Source organism: Schistocerca nitens, chromosome 2, assembly GCF_023898315.1.
Source record: "Schistocerca nitens isolate TAMUIC-IGC-003100 chromosome 2, iqSchNite1.1, whole genome shotgun sequence".
NCBI classification, from domain to species: Eukaryota; Metazoa; Arthropoda; class Insecta; order Orthoptera; family Acrididae; genus Schistocerca; species Schistocerca nitens.
Window position 1 is genome coordinate 993,054,991 of NC_064615.1, and position 26,694 is coordinate 993,081,684.

The 26,694-nt window shown below is 42.7% G+C and overlaps 1 protein-coding gene across 1 annotated transcript in view; it reads left to right on the forward strand.

Moving 5' to 3' along the window:
• The first annotated feature begins 225 nt into the window (after nt 1–225).
• The window catches only part of LOC126235492 (spermatogenesis-associated protein 13), a 104,985-nt gene continuing 78,516 nt past the window's right edge, over nt 226–26,694 (forward strand). The window contains exons 1-4 of the mRNA XM_049944211.1: nt 226–260; nt 8,920–8,987; nt 9,075–9,100; nt 18,246–18,388. Coding sequence (XP_049800168.1) covers nt 226–260; nt 8,920–8,987; nt 9,075–9,100; nt 18,246–18,388 — 272 coding nt within the window. The remainder of the gene's footprint in view (nt 261–8,919; nt 8,988–9,074; nt 9,101–18,245; nt 18,389–26,694) is intronic.

A 26,694-nucleotide genomic window follows, 5' to 3' on the forward strand; every position in this document is an offset into this window, starting at 1 on the left:
CGGATGCCACCACAGTTATATCTGCGGTGTGTCCCCCTGCACTTGGCTTCTGGAGGCTGGGTAGGAGAGGCCGACGGGTGGGGGTGAAATCGCGGTGGTGGGGGTAGCGGGCGCGTCGTTCGCATCTCTGCCTGAGCCGGTAGCAGTTACAGCAGCATTAACAAGGAAGCGATGCACCGTCAGATATGGAGACGCAAAGGGCCTGCGAACATAGCAGTAGACGTAATGCGATTATTCTCCGGCATTTTTGCCTTGGGCTGGTAAGTGAAGCGGCTGACGTCTGTGAGTGGCAGCGTAGGAGGCGGTGCGTGGGCTGGTGCCGTGGACGCTACGTGGCTAGACTGCGTGGCGCGGGTGGCGCATCGAACTGCCAGGATGCTCTGACAGAGATGCGAACGGCGCGCCCGCTATCCCCACCATCGCGACTTCACCCCCCACCCCGTCCACCTGCCTCTCAATACCCAGCCTCCCGGAGACAGGTGGAGGGGAGCACACCGCAGATATAAGTTTCATCAGCCCCGAAAATGGATGGCAATTGTTGAACATGTGATGTCACTAGATGACATACCACGTCACACGTTCAGTGATTGAGCGTATCAATCTGTCTCACCTGATCATCCCAACCCAAGTCTTCTCGTCGGCGTGACTCGGGACCCACGTGCGCAAGTTTAGAGCATGGAGCTCTGGGTTCGAGTCTTGCGTCTGGCAGGCAGTATTTTCCTCATTGCGTTTGACAGGTATTTGTTTACATTGAGGTAAGATGGATTGTTTTATTTACTGGTCTCATGATCTCTGCTGGTTTATTGCAAAATGCGGTACAATAAAAACCTACCGTACTGTGTTACAAGCAAATGAGGAAGGTAATTTCGCAGTACAGCTAATTTAGCAGTATTTTGTTATAAGCTAGCTGCGATGATCCTATTCAGTGTAGTGCTTCCTGGTCGTACCAACAGATGGCATGACAGTGTATTCTCCGGCAGCGCTACATGTGCGGACTGAACAAGTAACTGTTGTGTGGCACACAGCACGGTGAAGTCAAGTGACTGTTTATCTTCATAGTTGTGAATCAAAAATGGTTCAAATGGCTCTGAGCATTATGGGACTTAACATCTGAGGTCATCAGTCCCCTAGAACTCAGAATTACTTAAACCTAACTAACCTAAGGACATCACACACATCCTTGCGCGAGGCAGGATTCGAACCTGCGACCGTATCGGTCGCGCGGTTCCAGACTGAAGCGCCTAGAACCGCTCGGCCACACTGGCCGGCCACTTGTCAGTCTATTTTGGGACTGTAATACGCAAGCAATGTACATTTTATTTATACACAGTAGGTACTATGAGACTTACAAATAATTTGGCTTATTTATTTTGTGAAATATGTGAAGACAGGGGCCTTAAGAAGTTAACGTTAGCGCTACGACAATCGAATTCCATCTCGGTTTACTCATTTGGAGCGTTGCTCTTACATCATTTCTACACCTTTCTGCAAGACGATTATAGCAAATATTATTGAAGGCAAGTATTTCACGCACGTAACCGATGTGAAGATAAAACAAGTGCATCACGGACACACTGGTCGTTTTGCTTCATACCCTACTATGACTGCTGCCAAAAACAACTGACTAAGGATCTATCCGCATGTGTGACAATTATTGCGAACATTCAAGTTCTGAAGATTAGGACTGATGCAATAGGATGAACGAAATTGTGTGTTGCGATGTTATCTTACCGCTACTGCTAAATAACCTTACCTGTTGCAAAGTTACCTTCCTGTGTATGCTTAAACATAATGTCTAGTTACGAACAGTGCCAATAATAAGAAGAATGTAACACGTTTATAAAATGTGGCTCACATATGTGGTTACTTAATAAAATTATCTGCAAGATTTTTGTTATTTTGCTCTAATGAAACAATATGTTTCTTAGAAAGTACTGCCAAATTGCCTTACCTCACTCTATAAGCTTCCGAACTGCGTCGTTACCAGTACGTTTTCTTTACTAAATAATGTCTGCAGGAACAGAAGGGACAAAAGGAAAGAGACACCAAACAAGAACAACTTTAGCTTGATTACAGCGAGGACAATAATTTTGCAACTTCTGCGTTTACAACAGATCACGTTTACAAAAGATATTCGAAATTTTCACAGGTGCTCGAATGCAAATATTGCATCGCTCAATCGTCCATTCACGCCCAAGCCACTGCACGTGAGGGGAGGTACGTCATCTGATGACGTCACATTTCTCATCCATTTTTAGGGTATTTTCCGCCATTTGCGACCCCCATGTGTCTTATATTACATCACTTGTGTCAGCGTATCTGCGTCGCTTCGGTGGTTCGTAGATGTCAATAGCAATTACCCTGCAGTGTTCGCTGCCAGTCGCGCAGTGTTTCTGCTTCGGCACTCGAGGCATAGACTGCCGAGTACATTGCCAGAGGTCGCCCGATAACATCGGCCGTGTGCTTAGTGACGTCCGATTTCTTCCGTCAGTTTCTGGCGTCACTGGTGCCACGACATTTCCATACTTACGAGGGAACCTCCCCATCGCACCCCCTCAGATTTAGTTATAAGTTGGCACAGTGGATAGGCCTTAAAAAACTGAACACAGATCAATTGAGAAAACAGGAAGAAGTTGTGTGGAACTGTGAAAAAATAAGCAAAATATACAAACTGAGTAGTTCATGGGAAGATAGGCAACATCAAGGAGACTGGGAACGCATGAGCGTCGTGGTCTCGTGGTAGCGTGAGCAGCTGCGGAACGAAAGGTTCTAGGTTCAAATCCACCATCGGGTGAAAAGTTTAATTTCTTATTTTCAAATAACTATGCAAAAATAAAGAAAGTAAAATTTTCACTCGAGGGAAGACTTGAACCAAGGACTTCTCATCCCGCAGCTGCTCACGCTAACCACGGGACCACGGCGCTCCTGTGCGCACGTCATCCTTGATGTTGTATTTGTTGCCCATGGACTACTCAGTTTGTATATTTTGCTTATTTTTTCATAGTTCCACCCAACTTCTTCCTGTTTTCTCGACTGATCTGTGTTCAGTTTATCAAGGACTATCCACTGTGCCAACTTATAACTAAATCTGAGGGGGGTGCGATGGGGAGGTTCCCTTGTTAGAGCCGTCCTACATTGCGGATTTGCCTATTAAAATGACGCTGAACGCATGTGGAGGAGTGCTACCTGTCTCGAGGAGAACCTGGCGAATATCGTTCGCAAAATAGTTCAAATGGCACTGAGCACTATGGGACTTAACATCTGAGGTCATCAGTCCCTTAGAACTACTGAAACCTAACTAACCTAAGGACATCACACACGTCCATGCCCGAGGCAGGATTCGAACCTGCGACCGTAGCGGTCGCGCGGTTCCAGACTGAAGCGCCTAGAACTGCTCGTCAACACCGTCGGCTATCGTGCGCACTTTCCGTACTTACTGGAACAACTACCAAAATTTCGGAAGAAAGACCGACACCAGCCGCAATCTGGCATCGAAATTATTCGACAGTGAAAGTTGAAAAGTTGTGCCGGACCGGGCCTCGAACCCTCTTCTCCCGCTTAACGTGAGCGGTTGCCTTAACCATCTCGGGCATCCGGACACTCTTCCCGCGCGACCCAAATTCTCAGCTGCTCACATGTTACTATTGTCCACTGTCCATTGACGTACTTGCACGCAGCGGGTCCTGTATTCCCGAAAGAGGCTTGGACCCTCTCGTGCATCCGCACTGAAGTTTTGAAGGCAGTCACGCGTACAGATGTACTGTGTGCTGTTCGGTAGACTCGTCCGTCAGAACACACACCGAACACGTGTAGTTATATAGTAACAACGCAAGTTTCATGAATATACGACAGTGAAGAGCGACGATTTGTGGTGACATTGAAGAACAATCCAACTTCGAAAAAGGCTTTTTAGCGGAAGAGTGGCCAGTCGTAATCACGCTGTACTTTTTTTCGTTGTATTGAACGACTTATTAAAAGAACTGGAGTTGCTCTATATCTGTTACTAACCCGAATTCTTCTAGACTACCTTTCAAAAGACCGAACAGAGTAGCCCAGCGGTTAACGCACTGGACTCACATTCGGGAGGACGACGGTTCAAACTCGCGTGCGGCCATCCTGATTTAGGTTTTCCGTGATTTCCTTTATCGCTTAAGGCAAATGCCGTGGTGGTTCCTTCGAAAGGGCACGGCCGCTTTCCTTCTCCTTCCTTCCCTAATCCGAGCTTGTGCTTCGTCTCTAATGACCCCGTTGACGACGGGGCGTTGAACACTGATGTACTCCTACCACTAAGAGGACCTTACGGACTGGTCCTCTTCGATTTCCTTCATACTTACACGACTTGAAGGCCAGCTGCCGGATGTCAGTTTCCTAAAGCACTACGAGGTAAATAAAAAACAAAGACAAATCTCCAAAAAAATCAACTTCCTAGATTAGTAAATTTACGAGCGCTGTTAAATGAAAAATAATTGTACTCTCTTAATGAATTCGTTGGTAGCTCAGAGCGTAGCAGTATCAGCACATCTAACTATAGTTGACTGTTTTTCTTTGATGAAGAAAGGACAGTAAACTTCACTGTCACGACCATCTTCGAAGGTTTGTCGTCGGCTTTCACTGACACGAATTCTATAGTTGTGTTTATTAACTTTACCATTTAAGTGAACAGTTGACTTACCACTAAATGTAATGTGTCCAATTAATTCTTCGACGTTATCCGACCGATGTAGCATGAGTGACAGACTTTGATTATTTAACATTATTTTATGTATGACGAAAAAAATCACAGTCGATAATATTACTCTTGAACGCTCTTCAGTGGTCCAAATACTTTTCAGTGGTCCAAATGTATCGAGTGATTCATCGCGAATTACAAGTCTAAAGCTGTGTCAAGTAGTAACAAATAAATATGGTACCGACCTGTTCATTTGGCGAATTTGGTACAGCACACAGGGCATACGGGCATACTTTTAGTGACTTTCCGATTAAAATGTGATGATCATGACTGTTGTTTAATAACTTTTGTGATGCTAATGTTAATGAACATAGGGGCTTGTATGAATGGTGTACATGTGAAGTAGTACGATACATTTACTAAAACGAAGTAATGGAAAAACTGTAGGTGGTCAAAGTTACCATGGACTTGGGTATACATTGACTGGCTTATACTTCCACCACGACTGTCAGCTACCACTCCATTTGTGACCAGTATTTGAAAACCACAATAAGACTTTGACCAACCAGAAATAAATAAATTGATCGAGAGTTTTCTTAAGTGCTTTATTAAACATCATGAAAAACTTATTATGGTAAATGAATCAGTGTCATCCAAGATCAAAATATTAATTTTAATGGAAAGTTCTAAAATAGAATACCATACACATAGCTCAAATTTAGCTGTGCCTAATACCTCCAATTTCATCCATCTTACACCTCAATCCTCGTTTCAAAATATCCATTGTAGTTGGAGTTAAGGTTATCTGGTCTTCATTTATCGAGACTGTATCTAGAACTTGTTGCCAAACCAACTTCATTCCTTGCTTCTCAAGATATTTGGCGTTATATGTTACCCACGAATCACTGCCTGTACCACAACAGCTTACAGTTTTAGCAATATATGATCGACATTTGCTTTTCTTAGTTGTAGACACATTAACAATTACATGTGAGTCTTTGTCTATAAATCGATGGTTAATGTACCTCTGCATGTCCTAAAGAACAGACACCATTTTGATTCAGCAGCCATAGACATTATAAATTAAAACGCAAAGGAATTACAAACGTTGGCTGTGGACGTGCATTGATTGATATCAATGGGAAAAGTTGAAAATGTGTGCTGGGCCAGGATTCGAACCCGGGTCTCCTGCTTAGTAGGCAGATCCTCTGCCTACAAAGCCATCTGGACACAGTGGTCGTCGCAACTGCACAGACTACCCTAGCACACCTCCGGGTCAGACCCAAATTCTCAACTTGTACACAATTACTAATGTTGTGCCCCTTGCCTGTTATACTTATCGCTCGCGGCATTTCGACGATTCCCGTAATAGTTAGAGTCCGTTGTGCATCTGCACGGAAGAGATCATTGGCCGTCTCGCCTTAATTGTACGCATGTATAAGGGTTCTGTTCTTTCAGACACCTTCTAGGATAGTCCGTGCAGCTGCTGTGAGCACTGTGTCCGGATGGCGTAGTGGTCAGCGCATCTGCCTAGTAAGCTGGAGCCGGGTTCGAATCATGGTCTGGCGCAAATTTTGAACTCTCCCCATTGATTTCAATCAATGCTCACTCGCAGCCAGTGTCTGTAATTCCTTTGTGTGTTAATGTATCTATTCCTTAGATTCACACTGTCATTGGCATCAACATTTTTGAATAAACTGCGTATCTGTAATCTTGGGGTAACAATTATCAGTGGTCAAAGCAACCCCGAAACAGAGAACTCGTGCACATTGTCTCAGTAATCGTAAAGTAGCGGCGGATATATACATGTGAACAATAAACTGGTCAGTGGCCTGTTTTTGTATGCAATTAAAGTCGCAACAGGTTCGCAAACTTTTGAGTAACATCATATACTAAATGCCCAAATGAGAGCCAGCAGAAAGGTGTAAAACTTTTGGTGATTAGTGGTCAAAGTTACCACTGCAGTCAAAGTATACCCGGTTTACGGTACCTTTATTAAAAGGTGGCAAAGACAATCCTCTTATCACGCCACAGGTAAGCTAAGTCGTTTCGCACAGGTCTTTTTTTTCCCCTTTTGAGTCATCAGTCTTCTCACTGGTTTGATGCGGCCAGCATCTCAGAGCAGCACTTGTAACCGACGGCCTCAATTATCTGCTGGATGTATTCCACTCTCTGCCTTCCTCTGTAGTTTTTACCCTCTGCAGCTGCCTCTGGTACCATGGAAGTCATTCCATCTTAACAGATGTCCTATCATCCTGTCCCTTCTCCTTATCAGTGTTTTTCACATGTTCCTTTCCTCTCCGACTCTGCGCAGAACCTCCTCATTCCTTACCCTATCAGTTCACTTAATTTTCAACATTCGTCTGTAGCACCACATTTCAAATGTTTCGATTCTCTTCCGCTTTTCCCACAGTCCATATTTCACTACCATCCAGTGCCGTGCTCCAAACGTACGTTCTCAGAAATTTCTTCCTCAAATTAAGTCCTATGTTAGATACTAGTAGACTTCTCTTGGTCAGGAATGCCCTTTTCGTCAGTGCTAGTCTGCTTTTGATGTCCTCCTTGCTCCGTCCCGTCATTATTTATTTTGCTGCCTAGGTAGCAGAATTGCTTAACTTCATCTACCTCGTAACCATCAATCCAGATATTAAGTTTCTCGGCGTTCTCATTTCTGCTACTTCTCATTACTTTCGTTTTTCTTCGATTTACTCTCAATCCATCCAGCAGATCCCATAATTCTTCTCCACTTTCACTCAGGATACCAATGTCATCAACGAATCGTGTCATTGGTATTTATTAACTTCGAATATCAAGTCCACTCCAGGACCTTTCCTTTATTTCCATCATTACTTCTTCGATGTACAGATTGAACAGTAGGGGTGAAAGACTACATCCGTCTCTGCGTCTCTGACACCCTTTTTAATCTGAGCGCTTCGTTCTTGATCGTCCACTCTTTATTCGCTTTTGGTTCTTGTACATATTGCGTATTACCGGTCTCTCCCTATAGTTTACCCCTATTTTTATCAGTATTTCGCACATCTTGCACCATTTTGCATTGTCAAACGCTTTTTGCAGGTCGAAAAATCCTATGAACGTGTCTCGATTTTCCTTCAGTCTTGCTTCCATTATCAACCGCAACGTCATAATTGCCTCTCTGGTGCCTTTACCTTTCCTAAAGCCGAGCTGATCGATATCTGCAGTAGCCACTGATAATTTAAATGAGAGTAGAGTATAGGGATGGTCGAAGTAGAAAGGATATAAAATGTAGACTGGCAATGGCAAGGAAGGGAGTGTGACAGGGTTGTAGCCCCTCCCCGAAGTTATTCAATCTGTATATTGAGCAAGCAGTAAAGGAAACAAAAGAAAAATTCAGAGTAGGTATTAAAATCAATGGAGAAGAAATAAAAACTTAGAGGTTCGCCGATGACATTGTAATTCTGTCAGAGACAGCAAAGGACTTGGAAGAGGAGTTGAACAGAATGGACAGTGTCTTGAAAGGAGGATATAAGATGAACATCAACAAAAGCAAAACGAGGATAATGGTATGTAGTCGAATTAAATCCGGTGATGCTGAGGAAATTAGATTAGGAAATGAGACACTTAAAGTAGTATGGGAGTTTTGCTATTTGGGGAGCAAAATAGCTGATGATGGTCGAAGTAGAGAGGATATAAAATGTAGACTGGCAATGGCAAGGAAAGCGTTTCTGAAGAAGAGAAATTTGTTAACATCGAGTATAGATTTAAGTGTCAGGAAGTCGTTTCTGAAAGTATTTGTATGGAGTGTAGCCATGTATGGAAGTGGAACGCGGACGATAAATAGTTTAGACAAGAAGAGAATAGAAGCTTTCGAAATGTGGTGCTACAGAAGAATGCGGAAGATTAGATGGGTAGATCACATAACCAATGTGGAGGTACTGAATAGAATTGGGGAGAAGAGGAGTTTGTGGCACAACTTGACAAGAAGAAGGGATCGGATGGTAGGACATGTTCTGAGGCATCAAGGGATCATCAATGTAGTATTGGAGGGCAGCGTGGAGGGTAAAAATCGTAGAGGGAGACCAGGAGATGAATACACTAAGCAGATTCAAAATGTTGTAGGCTGCAGTAGGTACTGGGAGATGAAGAAGCTTGCACAGGATAGAGTAGCATGGAGAGCTGCATCAAACCAGTCTCAGGAGTGAAGACCACAACAACAACAAGGGTAGAGTGGTGTGGAGAGGCTGCTGACGGAGGCTGTGCGTGTGTTGCAGCGGCGTGTTCCCGTGGCGGCGCGCGACGGCGGGCGGCGCCAGCCCGTGCTCCAGCCCCAGCCAGAGCCGCGCGCACAGCCCCGCGCCGCCGCCGTCGCCCTCGCCCGCCCACGCCGCCCCCGCCGCCGCCTCCGCGCTGCGGCCCGCCACGCCGGACGCCGCCAGGACCGCCCCGGCCACCGTGAGTACCCAACACTCACTCGCTCTCACGCACTGCGCATGCGCGCAGGGTACCTTTATGCTGCACCCTTCCTCCTTGCACACTGTCCACGTAGCTTCCCGATGATGAACAAACCCACTAAAGGGTAGGGATGGGAAAAACCGACCGCTGGAAACCCATACCGATATTTCAGTTCTGAATAACCGGTATTTTTCGCTATTTGCTTCGTCTAGGCTGTAACAGGTAGAACGTCCCCTTTGAAAATTATGAATGACTGTGCTGGAAAACCTCTACGTTATTTGATTTTCAAACAGCGGAGCAAAACTGAACGTACTCAAACATTTCTCTCTTTACTTACTCTGATCATCACTAAACTGACACACAATATTTTTAGCGCAACGTAATCTGACTTTCAATAATTCCCACAAAAGAATGGCCCTGACTAACAATAACTTATACCTTTCATGAATCACTTACCTCGCAAAAATCTTCGTCACTCGAACTACTGCAATACAGCGAGTGCCAATACTGCCAGCTAAATAAAAGATTCTAACTACTGAAGGCACTAACTACTGATAGACATAGTTAGCAAATGAAAGATTTTGATAGAGAACAAACAATGTATTTACCTTAATAATGTTCAAAAGTCATATTATATATATATATCACTTCATGATATCCGGTATTACAAATTTACTCTTTCTGGCGGACACACGTCCAGATCGTCCGCTCTTAAAATTCTGCCATCTCTCTCCCCACATCCACCACTGCTGGCGGCAACTGCGCAACGCTACGCGCTGTTCACATCCAACTGCCCAACACTACAATATCAAATATTCCAACAATGCAAACCAGCCACAGACTTCACACAGGACAGTTAGTGATTTTCATATAGAGCGCTACGTGTCGTTACCAACATAAAAACCTAAACAGCCTACTTACACAGGTACTTTTTTTTACTTTTTACTAATAACCAGATAAAAATAAAAATGTCAGTTAGCCGTTAGCAGCGGCGTTAGGAGTTTTGGTTTTTAAGTAAACCTTTTTTTTAAAACAACGAGTAATTTTTAGTCGTAAAATTTCCATTGCTTTGAAATACTGCGTTATTATAGAAAATGGGAAAAACTGTCAGTGTTACTTTAATGACAAAGCCGACAGAAATGAGCAAAAAACACATGCTGTGAGAATTGCTTCAGCTTTCCTGAGACAATAATGTACCTACGAGTGTCACACCAAAAGAAATGCACACTGTTTTTGTAAAAATACAGTTTTCATTCTGCACGTGTGAAAGTTTTACAGTGTGTAGATACATCCTTCCCGCTTGTTTTCTAACTTAGTTCAACTTGTTCCCGTGAGTGGCGGCGTCACAGCATGTCTTCAAGATGGCTGCTACACTTGACGTTCGTCAGATGAAGCAACGCGCTGTCATAGAATTCCTGTGCTGTGAAAACGAGACAGCGGGAAACATCCACAAGAGGTTGAAAAAGGTGTATGGAGATGCTGCTGTCGATCGCAGTACAGTTAGTCGGTGGGCAAGCAAGTTACGTGATGAAAGCGGGCACGGCAATATTGAGGATTGTCCTCGCAGCGGCAGGCCTCGTGCTGCACCCACTCCAGACAATGTGCAGAGAGTTAACGAATTGGTGACTGCTGACAGACGGATCACAGTGAACGAACTGTCACGCTACTTTGGGATAGGGGAAGGAAGTGTTTGCAGAATACTGGAAGTGTTGGCGTTAAAAAAGGTTTGTGCCAGGTGAATTCCCAGTATGTTGATAGTGGCTCACAAAGAAACAAGAAAAACGGTATGCAGCGAACTTTTGGAACAGTACGAGAATGGTGGAGATGAATTTCTTGGAAGAATTGTGACAGGTGATGAAACATGGCTCCATCATTTTTCACCAGAGACGAAGAGGCAATCAGTGGAGTGGCATCATGCAAATTCACCCAAGAAAAAAAAAAAAAATTCAAAACCACACATTCTGCTGGAAAAGTTATGGCTACGGTGTTCTTCGATTCCGAAGGACTCTTACTTGTGAACATCATGCCAAGTGGAACCCCCATAAATTCTGATGCATATGTGTCGACACTGAAGAAACTTCAAGCTCGACTGAGTCGTGTTCGACCACATCGGCAAAAGCAGGATGTTTTGCTGTTGCACGACAATGCACGGCCACATGTGAGTCAAAAAACCATGGAAGCGATCACAAAAGTCGGATGGACAACACTGAAACACCGGGCCGGCCGGTGTGGCCATGCGGTTCTAGGCGCTTCAGTCTGGAACCGCGTGACCGCTACGGTCGCAGGTTCGAATCCTGCCTCGGGCATGGATGTGCGTGACGACCTTAGGTTAGTTAGGTTTAAGTAGTTCTAAGTTCTAGGGGACTGATGACCACAGATGTTCAGTCCCATAGTGCTCAGAGCCATTTGAACCATTTTTGAACACTGAAACACCCGCCTTACAGTCCTGACCGGGCGCCATGTGACTATCATCTCTTTGGGAAACTGAAAGACACTCTCCGTGGAACAAGGTTTGAAGACGATGACTCCCTTGTGCACGCTGCCAAACAGTGGCTCCAACAGGTTGGTCCAGAATTTTACTGTACAGGCGCTGGTTCCAAGAAGGCGTAAGGCAGTTGAGAGGGTTGGAAATTATATGGAGAAATGAAAATATTGTTCCTAAAAGGATGTATCTATACACTGTAAAACTTTCCATCATGTAGAATAAAAGATGGATTTAAAAAAATAGTGTGCATTTCTTTTGGAGTGACCTTCGTATTACCATGTGGCATATTAGATGGTACGCGTGTACGTGCAGTGTGCGAGACTTGCCCCACCTGGCCTAATGGCAGTTCCTCACTGTCATCGTCAGAAATAAATTGTGTTACAGATGGGCACCATCCCTAGTCTGGAAATATTCTACAAAGTATGGAATCAATCAACTACAGTGCTCCGTTTCCTTTAAAAGATTTCAAACTAGAGGAACCATAATTAACTTGCGATAGCATACACTGAAGAGCCAAAGAAACTGTTATAGGCGTGCGTATTCAAGTACAGAGATATGTAAACAGGCAGAATACGGCGCTGCGGTCGGCAACGCCTATATAAGACAACAAGTATGAGGCACAGCTGCTAGAGTAGTTACTGCTCCTACAATGGCAGGTTATCAAGATTTAAGTGAGTTTGAACGTGGTGTTATAGTCGGCGCATGAACGATGGGGCACAGCATCTCCGAGGTAGTGATGAAGTGGGGATTTTTCCCGTACGACCATTTCATGAGTGTACCGTGAATATGAGGAATCTGGTGAAACCTCAAGTCTCCGACATCGCTGCGGCCGGAAAAAGATCCTGCAAGAACGGGACCAACGACGACTGAAGAGAATCGTTCAGCGTGACAGAAGTGCGACCCTTCTGCAAACTACTCCAGATATCAGTGCTGGGCCATCAACAAGTGTCACCGTGCGAACCATTCAACAAACGTCATCGATATGGCCCCTCGGAGCCGAAGGCCCACTCGTATACCCTTGATGACAGCACGACGCAAAGCTTTACGCTCCGCCTGGGTTGTCGATAACAGGAAGCATGTTGCCTGATTGGACGAATCTTGTTTCAAATTGTATCGAGAGGCTGGATGTGTACGGCTATGGAGACAACCTCATAAATCCATGCACCCTGCATGTAAGGAGGGGACTGTTCGAGCTGTGGGGGCTCTGTAATGGTGTGGGGCGTGTGCTGTTGGAGTGATATGGGACCCTAGATACATCTGGATACTACTCTGACATGTGACACGTACGTAAGCATCCTGTCTGATCACCTGCAGCCATTCATGTCCATTGTGCATTCCGAAGGACTTCCAACAGGACAATGCGACGTCCCACACGTCCAGAATTGCTACAGAGTGGGTCCGGGAACACTGTTCTGAATTTCAACAGTTCCGCTGGCCACCAAACTCACCAGATATGAACATTATTGAGCATATCTGGAAAGCCTTGCAACGTGCTGTTCAGAAGAGATCTCCAACCCCTCGCACTCTTACGGATTTGTGGACAACCCTGCAAGATTCATGGCATCAGTTCCCTCCAGTACTACTTCCAACATTGGTCGAGTCCATGCCTCGGCGTGTTGTGGCACTTCTGCGTGCTCGCGGGGCCCTACACGATATTAGGCAGGTGTACCAGTTTCTTTGGCTCTTCAGTGTATAAGGAGAAAAGTAATAAAAACAGAAAGTAGCTGTCTTGCTGCGAGTATCTACATAATATTCCTTTATCTGCTTGTACCCCTTGAAAACGGACAAATTAACAAAAAAAAAATTCTTCAACCTTAGTTTTTACCTTTCAGCGCTGACTGTTACACAGTACAGGAACTGCAAGACATCAGCCATGAAGCTGCCGCAATCGAAATCCGAAATTTACGCCGGGTCTATCTGAATATGCTTAGAAGTGCGCAGCTGTGCATTGATGTCGCAAGGGGTCACTTTCATCAACTTTTATAAATATATTTTCCACTGTATTTTTCATTGCAAACAAATGTTAAGTCCAAAATGATCCTCCAATGCAACGTGACTTTTGAGCAGAATTCTAAAAAATTAGAATCAATACTAGAAAGCAAGTGATTTTTATATGATATTCTACCATTTACATTTTTCGAGAAAAGCAGCAAACGGTAGATGGATCAAGTTTTATTTGCTCTCTAATTTAATATTTTCATTCTGTGTATCTTCGAACTGAAGGAGGCAATACCTTCAATCTTCTTTCGATATCTACGTTGTTACAGGAAATAACACGAATAAAAACTTCAAAATCGGTTATTTTAGAAAACGGTTATTTTGAGCGGTTTTAGTAGTACGATTAAAGTGTCTTTGAAAAAAAAAGAGCGATATAACCGAAAACCGGTTGTGTCATCGATAACCACCATCCCTACTAAAGGATCCAACACATGAGTGGCGGATCGCTGGCGCTATCGCCTGCAACCAGTCGTTCTTCTTTCGACACCGCCCAGTATTTCGAACGTCCCTGCCACCTTGTCAGGGTCTGCTAAGGAAAATCAGCTGCTGTGCTTAGCAACAGTGGCATCTAGTTAATCTGCATATCTTCACAGATAACTGCGAATAAATAAATAGGAATTGTTATTTGTTAAACTTGCTTGAAACACTATTCTTAGGAACTATAATTACGTTACAGATTCAATTCCTCTTTCATTCATTACTCTTGTAGTTTGTATGCATGTACACAATGGTTTTGTAGCCTCGGTGTGTCTGTAGTGATGTCAGTAGCTGTCGTAGGCTGCCATAACTAAGTATAGACTACGGCAATTTTCCAAGTACCTCTGGTCAGTTAAGGTTGTACCCGCTTTAGCTGTATGTTCTGTGTGTTGCATACCCATCAGGCGTTACCTCGTAACGATCGCTTTTCTTACGTATGTGATCAGTGTCTTACTAGGTTCCCTAAATACCGGAAGTGGTGAGCATCTAGAAACTGAGTGAGGATATACACTCCTGGAAATTGAAATAAGAACACCGTGAATTCATTGTCCCAGGAAGGGGAAACTTTATTGACACATTCCTGGGGTCAGATACATCACATGATCACACTGACAGAACCACAGGCACATAGACACAGGCAACAGAGCATGCACAATGTCGGCACTAGTACAGTGTATATCCACCTTTCGCAGCAATGCAGGCTGCTATTCTCCCATGGAGACGATCGTAGAGATGCTGGATGTAGTCCTGTGGAACGGCTTGCCATGCCATTTCCACCTGGCGCCTCAGTTGGACCAGCGTTCGTGCTGGACGTGCAGACCGCGTGAGACGACGCTTCATCCAGTCGCAAACATGCTCAATGGGGGACAGATCCGGAGATCTTGCTGGCCAGGGTAGTTGACTTACACCTTCTAGAGCACGTTGGGTGGCACGGGATACATGCGGACGTGCATTGTCCTGTTGGAACAGCAAGTTCCCTTGCCGGTCTAGGAATGGTAGAACGATGGGTTCGATGACGGTTTGGATGTACCGTGCACTATTCAGTGTCCCCTCGACGATCACCAGTGGTGTACGGCCAGTGTAGGAGGTTGCTCCCCACACCATGATGCCGGGTGTTGGCCCTGTGTGCCTCGGTCGTATGCAGTCCTGATTGTGGCGCTCACCTGCACGGCGCCAAACACGCATACGACCATCATTGGCACCAAGGCAGAAGCGACTCTCATCGCTGAAGACGACACGTCTCCATTCGTCCCTCCATTCACGCCTGTCGCGACACCACTGGAGGCGGGCTGCACGATGTTGGGGCGTGAGCGGAAGGCGGCCTAACGGTGTGCGGGACCGTAGCCCAGCTTCATGGAGACGGTTGCGAATGGTCCTCGCCGATACCCCAGGAGCAACAGTGTCCCTAATTTGCTGGGAAGTGGCGGTGCGGTCCCCTACGGCACTGCGTAGGATCCTACGGTCTTGGCGTGCATCCGTGCGTCGCTGCGGTCCGGTCCCAGGTCGACGGGCACGTGCACCTTCCGCCGACCACTGGCGACAACATCGATGTACTGTGGAGACCTCACGCCCCACGTGTTGAGCAATTCGGCGGTACGTCCAGAAGGCCTCCCGCATGCCCACTATACGCCCTCGCTCAAAGTCCGTCAACTGCACATACGGTTCACGTCCACGCTGTCGCGGCATGCTACCAGTGTTAAAGACTGCGATGGAGCTCCGTATGCCACGGCAAACTGGCTGACACTGACGGCGGCGGTGCACAAATGCTGCGCAGCTAGCGCCATTCGACGGCCAACACCGCGGTTCCTGGTGTGTCCGCTGTGCCGTGCGTGTGATCATTGCTTGTACAGCCCTCTCGCAGTGTCCGGAGCAAGTATGGTGGGTCTGACACACCGGTGTCAATGTGTTCTTTTTTCCATTTCCAGGAGTGTACTTTGAACACATTTCTTTCATTTTTTATGTATTTTTTTACTGATGCTTGTCTACTGCCACGTTACTTGTACGACTCACGGCAACTGTGGTATATCTTACGATAATGCTACTACTTCGGAAATCCACGATGCTCGTTGAATCCGTAAGGCAGTGTGTACCTGAATGTCAACATAAAACAGGGTTCCATTACGAGAGGTCGCGGCTGAGGATGAAAAACACACACACACACACACACACACACACACTGGAACTAATTATGCACGAGCGCATATGGAACAAAATGAATGAAAATCGACTATTGTCCTTCAAAATAGTCCCCCATTGGATACAGACAGCGTTGCCGACGATGGGGAGGGCGTTGAATGCCATTGGCATTGCCATGGCTGTCGCAGAAATGCCGTGAGAGTACCTTCCCTGTTGCAAAGCGCCTCGCACGCTGTGGTTTCCTTCAGTTGTGGAATGAGGTCACAGCCGCACTGTTTGGGCTGTAGCGGGTGGGGGATGACTTCCCACCCCAACTGCTGTAACCAATTCATGATGATATCTACAGTGTGATATGTATCTTTATCGTGGAGTATGACTGTATTACCCAGCAGTGCCGGACTTTTTCGCCGTCACCCGCAGCTGCTCGTAGTTCTTCATGACACCGAGTCGTGTTTCTTCCTGTGAGAAAGGCAATTTTCACGTATGCTCTCTGTTCTACCCTGCTTACATCCATTCTGTAGCACTGCCAACGTCACACTTAAATGTTTCAGGAGCTGTAGCGAGCCATCCTCGGATGCTGTAGCAATATGTATGTTGATCTCAGCGCTGTTTTCCGTGGGCATTCGTTTATATTTACTGCGATTATTGTTCGCACGATATATACCATAGTTGCCATGACTTATGGAATGACCCTCGTACAATACTTTACACATTTGGCTTTGGTTCTGGTATCAGGTATTCTGAAGTTGGCTATTGGCCTAAAAGCGGAAAATGTTTACGTCTTGTTGCTTGACTTAGGCGCAGACTGAACTGAAGTTTTAAGAGCGCCCTATAGCCAGTTTCGGGAGTAAAATACTCGCCATTACTGAATGAATTAGATAAAATTATCTTAGTGCGGGATGAGAAACCAAAGGAAATAAACTGGGAAACAGAAGGTTATTTACCAAGAAAGCCGTTACGAACTTTCAAAGACGAACACTTGATGATCATAAAGAAAGGATCTGAATTCCGAAAACAGTAATTTACATGCAATGCTTGTTATGCACAGTGAGTATAAAGCTAAAAATAGAAAAAAAGTATACTGAGACCTCGTCTCAACATTTTTTACAAATATTTTTGAACCATTTTTACCGTGATGTTAAGACGAGATTGATGAATTCTACTCGGGAATTCAGGTGACTAATATGTTCGTTTCAGGGTTACGTTTCGATATATTTCTTACTTGTTATCTTTTGCATATATGGTGTTTGAAACTCATTGCACGAAACGCGTAGGGGTGATAGGTAACGTCATTGCGAACAACTTTTGTTACAGACAAAATGTTCGTTGACCCTCTGGCGACGCATGGTGTTTTTTAACCTTCGCAACACCGACGGAGGAGGGAGGGTGGTATTTTTAAGCCCACGTTTCGAAAATATTGCAATCCAGCCAGTTACTTTAAATTTTAAAATTTTAACAAAGTAACTTATTTATTGTTTTTCTTTTACGAAATTCTTAAATGTTTTGAATTTTTCGGTTAAACTGACCCCAAAAATTTATGTCTGTAAGACAATTATGAGTGTCATTTAATATCTTCAGGTTCACGACCTTGCTTACACATCAGAACTCTTTAAAAGTTATATTCCGAGTAAAAGCCAACAGAAATGAATGAAATTAGCCTTTTTAATTTTTTTGTGTTGGTAAAGTATCCCAGTTTGGTAGTACACGTTATTGAATTGCTAAGAGTGTGGTTTTTGATGTTTTCATGTTGTGGATAGTACATGTAATTCAGTAAGTTCTTTAAAAAGTATGTTGTTAGTATAAGCCAACAACAATTTCGGAATTTTTCAAACACTTTTTTTTTAGGGTGGGCATAAAGCCACATCTTGCGGACGCTTGTCAAGTGTTAAAAGACCAGTTTTCGTAGACTCATCTGTTTAATAACCCAACAGAAATACATTTCCATGGAATTTCTAAGGTAGAGATTGCGATAAATAGCTTTGATAACTCTTGTGTAGAATATGAATATCCAGCGACTATATTGTTACTTATTTCCCTTGTCTTCCACAGCCGATAAAGGAAGCGAACAATTCAACAGAAGGGCAGTATAGGCGTTCTCCAGGACTCTCCAAATCTGTTCGGCACACTAAGAACGGCACCATTGGACACGTTGATGAACCACCAACAAGCAGATCCGACTGGGATATCCACAGGTAATTGAATATAACGATAAAAAACTTTATTCTTTACATATTTCCCCCTTCACTGTTTGTAAAATACTTGCCGTATTTTGTCGTGCATTGTTGTGTGGTAGTCTCGTCTTCTGTGTGTTCTCCTCCTACCCATTTTAATTACTCGGAGAAAAGTGGGCTCAGTGAGTTTTTAATTGGTTATGCGCGTGTTTGCATGTACCAGAAATTTTAAATTCCCTCTGCCTTTATTTGATGGGAGCGAAAAACTCTCGTGAAAAGGATGAAAATTTAAACAACTTATTAACTTGCATGTCTTTTGTACATTCCACACTTTTCTCTCTCTGTTGAACTGTATATTTGAAAATTCCCATATGAAATCACGGCCATGAAATACGGATGTAATTTTGTGACTCTGTGTATATGTTACTGCATTATTGAAATTTTCTTAGTATGCATGAGTACATGTAGTTGGTGAACAAAGAAGGAAGTCTGACTTAAAGAATGTTAAGTATAAGCGCCAGAACGTGTTGCAGTGCACAGAATGCAGGTGATAAAAGCTGAGCATTCGTACATTACAGGCAGTGGTAGTTTCTATATTGTTTGACAACACTTCTAATCCAAATATTCACTTGAATAATTATCAAATTCTGACATTCTGCCTGATAAATCCAAAGATATTAACATTTATTGCAGCTCCTGGTGAGTTTGATCGTATGTTAAATGTAAAGAGTATAATGAGCTGGAAATATTCAACCAAATCCATACTAAAACATCTCAAATTTTTGTGGTAATATCAAGCTAATTAATTTACACCTTAATCCGTTATACTAACGTATCTAACGTACTTATGCGCTACTGTCTTTCCTCATACTTGCGTGTGTGCACTATCAACGTCCATTAGGAAATTGTGGCATTAGTGACTCTATGGCTTGCTGATAATATTGTAATATTGTCAAAAAAGACAAAGGCCTTGGAATATCAGTTGAATGCAATGGTTAGTGTACTGAAGAAAGGTTATATGGTGAATACCAATAAAAGACAAACAAGTCGAATTAAATCCTGTGATGCACATAGATTAGAAAATGAGCTACTAAAAGCAATTGATGAGTTTCGTTATTTGGGCGTCGATGATAGTGAAATAGAGAGGACATAAAATACAGACTGACAATAGCAAGAAAAGTGTTTCTGAAATATAAGGAATTTGTTAAAACTGTGAAGCTATTTGTACAGAGTGTAGTCTAATACAGAATGAAACACAGAGAATAAGCAGTTCAAATAAGAAGAGAATGGAAGCATTTTAAATGTGATGCTACAGAAAACTGTTGAAAATTAGATGGGTGGGTTGAAAAACTGATAAAGAGGTACTGATTTGAATAGGAGAAAACAGAAATTGTCAATTTGGTATTGAGTGAGGAGGGAGAGGGTATTGTAGAAGGAGACGAAGGCTTGCACAGGATTGTTTAACTTGGAGAGCTGCACCAAACCACTCTTTGACTGAAGTCAACAACAACAATATGCTGCCCCATGATCATTTATTCTGAAGTTGAAGATACCTACATCTCCAAGCTACTGTGAAGTTCATGGCAGCGGGTGTACCCCATTCTGCCAGTTATTAGGATTTCTTCCTGTTCCTTTCACATGTGGAGTGCAGGAAGAATGATTGAACACCTCTGTGCATGCTGTAATTGTTCTAATATTGTTCTCACATTCCCTTTGTGAGTGATACGGAGGGAGCTGTAGTATAATCCTATAGTCACTGTTTACAGCCAGTTTTTGAAACTTTGTTAGTGGATTTTCTCAGGATAGTTTACATCTATCTACAACAGTCCGCCAGTTCAGTTTTTTCAGCATCTCTGTGACACTATCCCACAGGTCAGACAAATCTGTGACCTTCTCTGTATATGTTCTATTTCCCCTGTTAGTCCTGTGTGGTACAGGACCCACACACTTAAGTAATATTCCAGAATGGGTTGCATTAGTGATTTGTTGGCAGTCTCCTTTGTAGTCTGATTGCACTTCCTCAGTATTCTACCAATAGACTGGAGTCTAGGACCCGCTTTTCACATGACTGAACCTGTGTGATCATTCCATTTCATGTCTCAACAAAGTGTTACCCCTAGGTATTTGTATGAGTTGGCTGATTTCAACTGTGGCTTATTGATATTGTAATTGTACACTACTATGTTTTCCATTTTTTGAAGTGCACAATTTTACATTGCTGAACATTAAATCAAGTTGCCAATCTTTGCACTACTTCAAAATCTTATTACGATCTGACTGAACATTTACACAGCTTCTTTCCACAGTACTTCATTATAGATCTGTGCATGATATGCAGAAAGTCTGAAGTTACTATTAATATTTTTTGCGAAGTCATTAATATACAATATGAACAGTAAGGACCTCAACACACTTCCCCAGGGTACATGCGAAGTTACTTCTACATCTGATGATAGCTCTCCATCAGAGGCAATGTGCTGTGTCTTCCCTACCAAAAAGTCCTCAATCCAGTCACAAATTCCACTTGATACTCCACATGATCGTACTTTTGACAGTAAGTGTATTTGTGGTACTGAGTCAAATGCTTTTCGGAAATCAAGAACTACTGCATCTACCTGTCTGCCGTGATCCAAAGCTTCTCATTTGAGAAAAGTGTGGGTTGGGTTTCACATAATTGATGTTTGTAAAATCCAAGCTGGTTGGCATGGTGCAGGCCTTTCTGTTCAAGATACCCCATTATGTTTGAGCTCAGAATTTGTTCTAAGATTCTACAACAAATCAGTGGTAAGGACAATGGATGGCAGCTTCATGAATCCCTTATACTACCCGTCTTGTAGACGGGTGTGACTTGAGCTTTCTTCCAACTACTGGGTACTGTTTTTTGTTCGAGGGATCTACGGTCGATTACAGTTAGAAGAAGGGCCACAAATTAAGTATAGAATCTGATAGGGATTTACGTGGGCCCTGGAACTTCATTGATTTTTAAGCATTTCAGCTGTTTCTCAATACCATTGACACTAACACTTAGTTCGCTCATCTTTTCAGTGGTACAAGGATTACATTAGGACATCTCTCTTGGGTTTTCCTTTGTAAAGGAACATTTTAAAATGAGTTAAACATTTCATTTCATCTTTTGCTTTGCTATCTTCAGTTTCATTTCCTCTTGTTTGCTAAGGACTGGACACTTAAGTTTGGTGCCACTAACAGCCTTTACGACTAGAATTTCTTTGCGTTTCATGAAAGCTCATTTGACAGTCTATTACTATGGTAGTACATGAAGGCTTTGCACATTGCTAGTCTTTGACAGCCAGACACTTTTCATTCAGTATCTCTGTGTTTATAGTCCTATGCTTTGTTACACACCTATTATGCAGTAGTCTCTGTTTCTTGAGGAATTTCTTTACAGTGACTGTATACCATGGAGGGTCCCTCCCATCGTGAACTATTCTACTGGGTACATAATTAGCTCGTGCACGATCAACTATTCTTTTAAACTTGAGCTGTGGTTCCTCTGCATGTTGTTGCTCTGCGTTGAGCATTGTGATATGACCTACTAATCTTTGTCTTCTTACTGAACATATATATCTTTCTGCTTGTTTTAGTCATTCTTTGTACTTTGGTAATCATTGTCGCCACAGCCATGTCATGGTCGCTGGTATCAGTTTCAATGTGAATATCCTCAGAGAGATCAGTTCTCTTTGTTGTCATTAGATCCAACGTATGTCCTTCATGAGTGAGCTTCCATACTATCTGTTCTAGGTAGTTTTCAGAGAAGGCAGGGTAATGTTTCTCAGGATGTCGTATCACCCACCATTAACTAACTGTAATTTTCCCAATTGATTGTTGGATGATTACAGTGTGACTGGAGAACTTAACATACAAGTGAACTGAGATTTTCTCTAAAGCCACCGTAAAGATGATGCAGGAGCTGGAAGGTGGCAGGACAAGGTAGATGTGTCAGGACGCTATTAACTTTCATCGTGCTGTTAAGTGAAGGACATCGTACCCAAGATTGCTTCCAACACCTCTTAAAAGTGGTGTTACATCACCCACTTAAACTCATAACATCCTAATCCATTCCTATGCCACTCCCAATCCCAACCCCTTGCCACAGGTACCATATCCCTGTGGTATATCCAGATGTAATACCTGCCCAATCCACCCACCCAGCACTACTCCCATCTTAGTCTTATCCTACCCTGTCAGAGGCTGGGCGACCTATGAAAGCAATCATGGCATATACCAGCTTTTTATATTGGTGTAGCAGCACCCAGCTGTCCTGTCACCCCCAAACTGTGGCCAAGAGCAGAGTGGACCATCCTGTGGCACAATGTGAAGCTGAACATAAGATGCTTGATTTCAGTGGCAGCTTCACAACCCGTGCCGTCTGGATTCTGCCCTCTATTACCACCTTTTGTGAACTGGAAAGATGGAAGTTGTCCTTATAAAAACATTCACCATTCTCGAAATTGCCATGCCCTTAACCTACTTTAACCTATTGTCCCCACACCCTTCACCGAACAGTTGGGATTCCCTCTGTCTTATCACCTCCTCCCAAATCACATCCCCTCACCCTCATTGTGCACCACTTTCTGCTAATGCATCCACCAGTCTTTTCATCCTCTCTACTTTTCTCCTTTCCTGCTCCCCATTTCCCACCTCCCCCTTCCCTCTCCCCCATAATCTCCTGACACTGTGCGTGGCAGCCTTAGCCCATCACCTTCTAGTCACTGCATGCTCTGCCAGACAGTGCTCTCCTCTCCTCCCACCTGTACCCTAATATCCCACCTCCTTCCATGCCCCATTCTGGGTTGCCACTTTCGTTCAACTTGACATTCGCAGTCTGTCCAGAGAGGCTGGAGATAGCGGTCACGTGTTCACGATGTGGGCCTGCTTGTGTGAATGTGCATGCGTGCGTGATTGTGTGTGTGTTTGTTCGTTTCTTTTCTGAAAAAGGCTTTGACCAAAAGATCAGTGGGCAACAGTTTTTTCATCATACCTTTTGCAACTGAATGTGTCATCTATAGGGTGATTTCATAATATTGTTTTTATTCCAACCCAGACTTTCGATTGTTTAATGTTTTGTTAACGTGGATAACGTAAATAAAGTGTTTCATAGACATGGTACCTCATTAGCCTGGCAAGTGGAGTATTTGTTCACCTCAGAACAGACCCCATGTTTTCTGATGTATCAATCAGTCACAAGATTTAACTCCTGTTGTCAAAAGAGCTCGCAGGATTTGTGAGAGCAGTCTTCATTATGATGTGCAACACCTTAGTTTTAGCTCTCTCACTTGGATTTGTTGAATTCACCTGATGCACTCCTACTAAGCAGTCTAATGATGAGTAGTGGAGCTCTTTATATTGAGAAAAGGTATTTTATAGATTGATTGTTTAAGTCATGTACCTTTTCATGATAGACAGATGTGGGAGAAAGATAGGAAGCTGTGCAGTTATTAATTTGTTCTGGAAGTATGAATACGACATTGAAGTGCCAACAGTTTAATGTTAAGCTATAGCAATAATAACACTTTCTTTACAAAATGAGCAATGACCCATTTGTCCAACTCGTTAACTCTTGTCTCCACTAAGAAAATTTGAATTTTGTTGGCCAGTGTGTACAGCACTGTTTATATCCATACAGAATATATCTTTGCACATGATAAATGAACAGTGAGCTCATGTCAGCCTGTAATTTGTAGTCTTCCAAATTTTCCATTACTCCTCTCTCCTAAGAAATTTATTGTGCTCCTTAATTCAGAATCAATTTGTTCCTTAAATAACTAAAGATTTCTTATTAAATATGTTGCTTGAAATTTATAGGTTTTTCACTTACAAGTGGTCTTTTTCTGCTCCATTGTCACTACAGAGACTTCACCAATTCCAGTATTTTAAATATGCTTGATCCAAGTATTATTTGAGCTTGTCTTGGTTGTGGTTATGCTCTCCTGTTTGATGCAGTAGTGTTCAGAGTTGAACTATGAGTAGCACTGTAGACTGCCTATTAATTACTATTAATTATGCTCAGTGACTGACAGCACGAAAAGACCTCTTGTTGAATGACAGTCCGTCTCTCTCCACTGGTTTTTGCTATAGTTATAGCTATTTGTGTGGAATTAATGATCTTGAAATTATCATTGATCCCACTATTACAGGTCTTTACCACTGGAGGGGGAGGGGGATTTGGTACCAGAACTGTCAGTCCATAGCCTGTCTAGTGGAATCCCAAGAGTAGTTCTCTCAAAATGCATGTAAGAGGGACAGCATGTTGCAAAGTGAACGAGTGTTGAAGAAATTGCAAGGCGTGCCTTCCCCTTCTCACAGTCAGCATAATTTTCACACTTTCATTTAAGAAAAAAAAACAAGTTTTAATATTTTTGAGTTTTCTATCACAAAGTGGGTAAAATTCAGTATACTAATTTGCTCGTGCATGTTTTAGATTTTGGCACTGAGAGCACATACATTCTTTCTGCAGCGAAAGCATGCATGGCGCATTGGATTATGATAGACTGTTTCAATTCTTGCATGGTATCTTGCCTTTTGAAGTGAAACTCAGTTGCTGAGTTCATCCATAAATAAACAGGAATCATGAGGTGCCCCAGAATGCTGAAAGGTGTTTGTTGTGCTATAAGTTATCAGATAAACAACATTCAGTAAAATTCATGCTCATACAATTGTTTGAAGTGAATCAGGTGTTTAGTATTTATCTTTTTTACTTGGTCCTTGGTCTTTTATTTGTTAATAAACAAAGATGTCACTTACTTTTCTTAAAAATATTGAAAAACATGTTTAATTTAAAGGGGACTTCAAAATTGATCAAATACAGTACCATTATGTATAATAGGGTAGATTACTGTTCACCAAGTAAAAGAGGTACAGAGCAACAAACAGAGTAGAAAAAGAGGATAAACTATGCATAATCCAGGAAATTTTTCCATCACTATGGAAAATTCTGTGCAGTCAGCAGAGAATTACAAAACTGTTTATCATCATTTTTGCAGGTGTGTGCATTGTTCAACACCTGTTTTTGGCGAATTGTGATCTATTCTTCTGTACATAATTATACTGCAGTGTATATTTACTATTGATAAAATCAATCATTTATACAAGTAAACTAATTAGCTGGATCATTCATACGTCTGTTTTTTATTTGAAGTGAGGTCTTATTAAGGTGGTTTAGCTTTTATTCTCATTTTTTTGCTCATTTGCCCAAACTATTATTCATTAGGATCCTTACACATTCTTTCTGCAATAATATAGGAAATCATTGTCTATGTGGCTAGAGCCAAGTAGTCAGCAGAAAATGCGAAGTTGCTGGGGTCTTATATTTGGTAGGTTTTATAAATTAAATAATAGAAAATAAATAAGAAAAGGAACAATTAAAAGATAAATATGCTGATATGTCTACGGAAATACCAAAATAAAGAGTGTGGACACAGAGATGGAATGACATGTCTCAGCTAGAAGCAGCTCCAGAATCCTGATTATTCGTCAAATGGAAAATTCATGATTTTCTCTCAGAATTGTCTCCTCCCAATCTGGGTAAGCTCAGTCCATTTCTTCTTATGTTTGATGTCACAACTGCCTCTTAATAATCTCTTTCTGTCTTTATCTTCAGCAGAAAGAGGCTCGTGCACTGCACATTTGAAAGAAAAGAGGTTGGGATCATCATCAGAAATCTAAAATGAGATTTTGTGTGGTTTGTTTGATTGAAAGGCTACATCCTTGAAGGGAAAGTTGCAGTTCCATAAATCGTTTAAAAGAAAATTTGAAAATGCTACCAGCAATTTCATGCCCAATTTACTCTCCCTTACTAAAGACCTCATTGTCACGAAGCATTACATTTGCAACTTCCTACTGACGAGGTGGCGCAGTGCTGAAGTCACTGGATTTGCATTTGTATGGATTGGAGCTCAAATCCTGACCTGGCTGCTGTGATACAGATTCCTTATGGTTTCCTAAAACCATCTGAGGCAAATCCCATAATGGTATTATTCCAAAGACTATCATGAATTTTTTGCCCACCCTTGTTTCATCTAAGCTTGTGCTGCATTTCAAATGTCCTTATCAACACAGCATTACAACCTAATTTTTTCAATCTTCTTTCCTTCTTTTAAATTTACATCAGACAAGGCTACTAGTTTTTACATCACATTGCTTACAAGAGAAATTTAGTCTTCCATTTATCTTAAAGGGAATTGTTGCTTCAGATAGCCTTTGTGGTCATCAGCAATTTGGTGCCCAGTTCTAATCACTGCATCACATCATAAGTCTGAAAAGGCAGCACCAATCAAGGAATACTACCATTAAACAGTATATTGCCAAAA